The sequence below is a fragment of the Cyprinodon variegatus genome, unplaced genomic scaffold (assembly GCF_000732505.1).
Source record: "Cyprinodon variegatus isolate N-32 unplaced genomic scaffold, C_variegatus-1.0 Scaffold2411, whole genome shotgun sequence".
NCBI lineage: Eukaryota > Metazoa > Chordata > Actinopteri > Cyprinodontiformes > Cyprinodontidae > Cyprinodon > Cyprinodon variegatus.
In genome coordinates, this window is record NW_015152864.1 from 80 (window position 1) to 5,908 (window position 5,829).

At 41.3% G+C, this 5,829-nt stretch overlaps 1 protein-coding gene across 1 annotated transcript; it reads left to right on the forward strand.

Moving 5' to 3' along the window:
• Window positions 1-310: 310 nt before the first annotated feature.
• mrps11 (mitochondrial ribosomal protein S11) lies at window positions 311-5,829 on the forward strand. Its single transcript, XM_015369053.1, has 6 exons — window positions 311-501; window positions 658-750; window positions 2,296-2,394; window positions 2,747-2,876; window positions 3,932-3,997; window positions 5,680-5,829. The coding sequence occupies exons 1-6, from the start codon at window positions 410-412 to the stop codon at window positions 5,785-5,787; spliced, it is 588 nt and encodes a 195-aa protein (XP_015224539.1). The 5' UTR covers window positions 311-409; the 3' UTR covers window positions 5,788-5,829.

The window sequence follows — 5,829 nt, forward strand, 5'->3', positions numbered from 1 at the left end:
GTAGGCTGCATCCTCGGAAGTACGCAGCCTGCGAATTGAGACGCAGCCCTAGCCTTTATTATGGATATCTATGGATATCAGATTATTGTTTTATTCAATTGATCAGCGTCCGCTAACCGGAAGGGCCATACCATTGAACAAATGCTTCAACGCGGGGGTGGCTTCCGTTTGAACAAAACAAACAAAAAGCAAGCACAAACGTAAAGGCGCACATGACAATACTATTCGTTTTAATAGTTTTAAAAAGATAAACAAGCCATTTAAATCTCAGCTGGAAAACTAATTCGGACAGAAAGATGTTTTTACTACCCCACCCCCTTCCTTCAACTGAATGGTCTCGTCCGTCACCGTCACTCTCAATGTCACGCTTTTTCAGCCTCACTGAAAAAAGTGTTTATAGAAATGAAACATGTTTAATTTAAGGTGTGCGGTGTTGAATTCTGTAAGTGCGTTACGCAGACAGCTGGTCACCCCACTAAATGCCAGCGTGACAGTTCCACGGTAAGTGTTTGTGGAGGTTGTGACATAAGCTCCTGTTAGCTAACGGCTAATGCTGCTAGGCTTTGCTAGTTTACCTGGACAAATCAGCATCTGCTAACAGAAGCAGGACAGGGGACCTATAATCCATGGTGTTCTAATGACACGCTGTGTGTTTAGGTGTGGAAGCAGGTGGCTGCCGATCCTGAGGACATTGTCCAGCAGCGCTGTGAGGCACCAGGAGGCAGAGGCTAACACCGGGAAAGACTTCAGGTCTGCTCACTGTACACAGCTTCCCTTTGCAGGCAATACATGGAGATCCTCTGAGATGTTTAGATGAGGGGTCCTCAACGTTTTCCAGGCCAAGGACCCTAAACTGATGGCGAGATGGAGCAGGGACCCCCTAATTATACATATTGTTAGAAATAGTGTTATATCAAACTGGTCCTATAGTCACTCTATTACAGATGGAGTAAAGTAATGAAAGTAATTTCTCCCTGGGATTATTAAAGTATTTCTGATTCTGATTCCTCTTGATGGGACAGGTGTTGAACGAAACGGTGCCCAGAAAGACATCCTCTGCCTCCACTTATCTGTTTACTACAGTGTGTTGAATTCATGTTAATGTGGATTTAAAGATATTTCAATTAGTGGAAAAAAACTGCAGGGGGGAATATAGAAAAAGTCTAATCAACCAAAACTTTTGTGACCCCCATGCAGTTCCTCTGTGAACCCCCTAGGGGCTGAGGACCCCCTGTTGAAGACCTCCGGTTTAGGCAGTTGATTAACCTTAATGCAAAAAAAACAATCCAAAATAATAAAAAAAAAAACAACAAACAGCCAGAACATACCTTTGCATACCTTTTGTATGCAACACCGACTTGTAAAAACAATCCAGGTAGCTGTATTTACTAACACCTTTAATAATATTACAATCACTCGAAATTTAGCAGAGGGTGATGCTTAAGCCACAGTTAAATTTGGTCATATTTTTCAGAAAATCAAATAAATTATATATATATATATATATATATATATATATATATATATATATGAAACATTTTTGAATTGAAAAAACTTCCTGGATGGGAAGTGAAACATCTTCAAACTTGGAAACAAAGTCCAGTGGATTGTTTTTCATTTTTTGGAATCACTATCACCTCAATGACTGAGAATCTTCACCAGCGACGTATGGCATAAATACTCCATATAAGAAAAAAAATATTATAAATAATCATTTATCCATCATAGATGTTTTTGTAAGTTCTTCTTTGTGTCTTTTAAGTGCAACATGAATAAAACATGACATATTTTTCTGTTTTTCTTATTTCTGCCCAGGACACACATTATTTGATGGTTAGAGAATCACTGTTATTTGTTGCCAGGGGAACCTGCCTTATGTTAAGCTAAATTTCCACTGGCTAATTAGGTTTTTAGGATGATAGAGCATCTTCTAGCTAACCAACTGGTATAGTATAGTAAAATTGTTGTTTCCAACTGTAAATGGAGTTGGAAAATGATGTTCCTTAATATATCTCTCACTTTATCAGATTTCTTTTATCTACTTAAGCAGAAAATTGTGGGTAGAATAATGATATTATTACTGCAAAGCCAGCAGGTCCAGATGGTATAACTTTTTTTTTTTTGAAGCAGTCCTCTTCTAAAGTGAAACAACAGATTAAACATCCATTCATCGGCACTTCTCGATCATCCTGCAAACTAATACCAAACTTGACTGTAATTTTGCTCATTTTCCCATAAGCTCACTGCTTTATTTCAGGTCATAATGCTTCGCTCATTCCAGTTTCAATCTTGCAGTTATTTTCCTCCGTTGCCTGGTCAAGAAAGCACACTGAGATGGGCTGGGAAGAAGTTTGAGGAGTTACCGATTGTTCACATAAAAGCAACTTACAACAAGTAAGTTATATAAAAATATTGAACGTTTCTGACAGCAAAGTTATGGTTTGTTTCTCTTCTGTGGTTCATATAGTCCCAGTGAGGAAGATTACTCTGAAACTGTTTTATTTTTTTTATACCCTAGGCATGTCTCTGCAATTTATTTGTATTCAGGAGTGTTTTTCCTGACATTTTACCACTGTTTTAGTGTTTTTTTTTGGATGTCCGACATCTTAAATAGCAGGCTAATGTAGAGGCGGCAGCTTCTCACTAATCTAAGGTTCAGCCTCTTGTTATATGTTCTTATATCTACACACAAGATGAAAATATGTCGTAAGCAAGGCGCCTAGTAAACCTCTCCATCCTCCACCAGCACACACATCCAGCTGTCAGACAGCGCAGGACAGTCTTTGGTTCGGACGTCGTGTGGCACAGAGGGCTTTAAGAACATCAAGAAGTCGACCCCCATCGCCGCTCAGACTGCAGGCATCTCTGCCGCTGCGGTGAGTTTTTTTTTTTGTGAAGCTGCTGCTCAGGATCAGCAGGATCTTCTCTCTGATCTGTGCTCTAACCAGTAGAACTAATTAATGGCCGTTTCTCGATATGTGAACTTGTGTGTTCTAATGTTGGTCATGGAACGCCATCAGCCTCAGCCCTAATACTGTTCCAATTCACAAGAACCGCAGACCGAGAAGAAAGTCCCCGGATGTTGTTCTCGCCCCTCCCTATTTACCCAGCATGCATCAGAGGAAACTTGTCCATTCTTAAGATTGACAGCTTTCCCAGCATGCACTGCGGCAGCAGCAGCTTTCAGTAGAACGCTCTCAGAGCATTACGTTAAAAGTTCTCTTTTCTGTTGCTGTTGTTCAATAAAAGTACATTTTAAGATCATTTGATGTGAGAATATTATACTTTTAGGCGTCACTAAATGGCCAATTAACTGATTTAATGCAGAATTTAAAAGAAAATAAGTTGAGCGGACCGCGGCAACCAGCGGATCTCCAAGGCTAACTGCAACCAGGGCTAATGTTAGCTGTCTGCAGCAGCCCTCTCTCTGCATAGCCCTGTGTGAATTACTGCTGGCTATGATGGCGATATTTCTGTTTTATTTGGAAAACTGGTCATTTAATTTGTGTTTATCAGACTGTGTTCATTATTATTCACCCACTAAATAAAATTTAATGAATTTATTGTCTAGAAACTATTAATAACAGGAGGTGAAATGCGGTTCCAGACGAGCCGAGCATGTGGTGATGTCATCAGCAGTATTTATGCTGCATGCTCCCGTTCTCCCAGAGTCCACACTTTCCTGTGTTCTTCTCAAGAACATACTTGGCGAGAACACGAGTCCCTACTCACGTTCTAGTGAATTGAGAAACAGCTATCGTCTCTTGAGAATGCTATTAGAGAATGCTTCACTGCTCTTCAGCAGAACTTAGTTAATGAGCTTTAAATGTAACTGGGAGCTTGTTACATAAAAGCTGCCAGAGCTGTTGATGGTTTATGGGTCCTGTGTTTGGACAGCATGATTTTCTGTCTTTATTTCTGATCCAAACAGAAAGCAACAGCAAAGGGAGTTACGTTCGTTCGGGTTGTGGTCAAAGGTCTTGGCCCTGGACGTCTGGTAAGCAGTTCCTCCATTGTTTTATTTATTATTACAAGTTTTGATGCTGGTACTAATAATATACCTGATGCCTACACACAAAATAATGTCTAACTAAAGGGGAAGAAGGGAAAAGGATAGTCAATGCATTTTTCTTGAATATTAGTACCAAGTATGCTGGGAGTTAAGCTTGGTCTATGTTTAACGTTTCCACAAGGTCTACGAGGCGAAAGGATCATATTTCCACGCCCCTCCTTACCCTGTACCTAGAAAAAATAGTAACTACGCAGACCAATCCCAAAGGTAAAGTAGCTCCTACTAGTAAGGGTCCGCAAACGTAAACATCTGGAGACCTCCTTTGATTTAGCTCATAAACATCACCGCTATCAATAAATGATGGGAAAATGACTGCCATTGTTGAATGGCACTTGTGTAGTGAGAAGTGAAAAAGTGAAATGTTGCACCAACTATTAAAGCTGCAGACATTGTGGCTCATTTTCTGAGCCGCATTTAAAAAAAACAGGCTTCTTTTGGCTTTCTTTCAACGAAGATGATCATTTTCCTTCCACCTCACAATTATGCACTGATCATTAGGTCTGATTCCAAGGTCTCATCTAAACGGGTCTTAAGATTATACTTGGTACTTTTTATTAGAAAAGTGTGTTGATTTCTTTAATAACTGCAAACTTGCACCCTATGGTCAAAATCAGCAAGAAAATAAATTAGGTTTACAGATAACAATTATTAGTTAAAGGGGTCATAGAATGCAAAACCGGGTTTACATTGTTATAGATCAATAACAATAGTTCAGTGGGTGAAATGGACGTACAGAGAAGTTCAAACCCCATCGTCACCTCCTTTCTCTACAAATCTCACAATTCCGAACTTCCACCATAAAACAGACGAATCAAAACGAAGCACCGAGTTGATGTCAATTCAGGGATGTTGCCTGGTTCTGGCCTGTACTTTTGTGACACCCCGACTGCTGGCAGCTGACTGGACCGGACCTCAGCAGAGAGCCATGAGCTGCCTGTCCTCAGCCGGAGGAGTGGGGCTGGAGGCCGGTAATGCGAGCCGAGGGAAGCAAGGGGCCGCCGGTGTCCAGGCTACTGTCACCGGGTCGGGTTCGGTCACTCCGTCCCTTGCTGGCTCCCTGTTTCAATTACATGCTGAACTGTAGTCGACCAAAATCTCGGACGATTTTGAAATTCCCCCCGGACATTTTTTTAGGTATGAAAAGTAGGACATGTCCAGGTAAAAGAGGACGTCTGGTCACCCTACCATATCACCAATTTGATGTTTCAGTGAGTGAGTGCTTGTTGCTATGATGCGTTTTTTTCTCAGCAGCTTTGCTCGTTGTAAACCAACCAATCAGCGCACAGCTCATCTAGATATTCATGATCGTACCATAAAAGGAAGAAAACCTGTCGTTTCATTCTAGGGCTTTTAACCAGGCTAGGATTAGGGCCCATAGAACAGCTAATATGCCATTTTCAGCCCAACCAATGTTACACACCCTATTAAGAGACCTTAAGGACCAAATACCCTGTAGAATCATTCTATCACCCCTTTAATGGAAAACTGAGTAGGGCTGAAATAAATGTAGGGTCTTCTTTCACGATGGGAGTAATTAAAGCAAGCAGAGCCTGATGGGTTCCCTCCAGCTACCTTAATGACTGACTGTGTTCCTGTCTGTTGTGCAGTCTGCAATCAAAGGCCTGACGATGGGCGGCCTGCAGGTGGTATCGATCACCGACAACACCCCCGTGCCGCACAACGGATGCCGCCCACGTAAAGCCAGGAGGATGTGATGCCTGCTAACTTGTATTATGCTAATAAATTGCTTTTGTTAT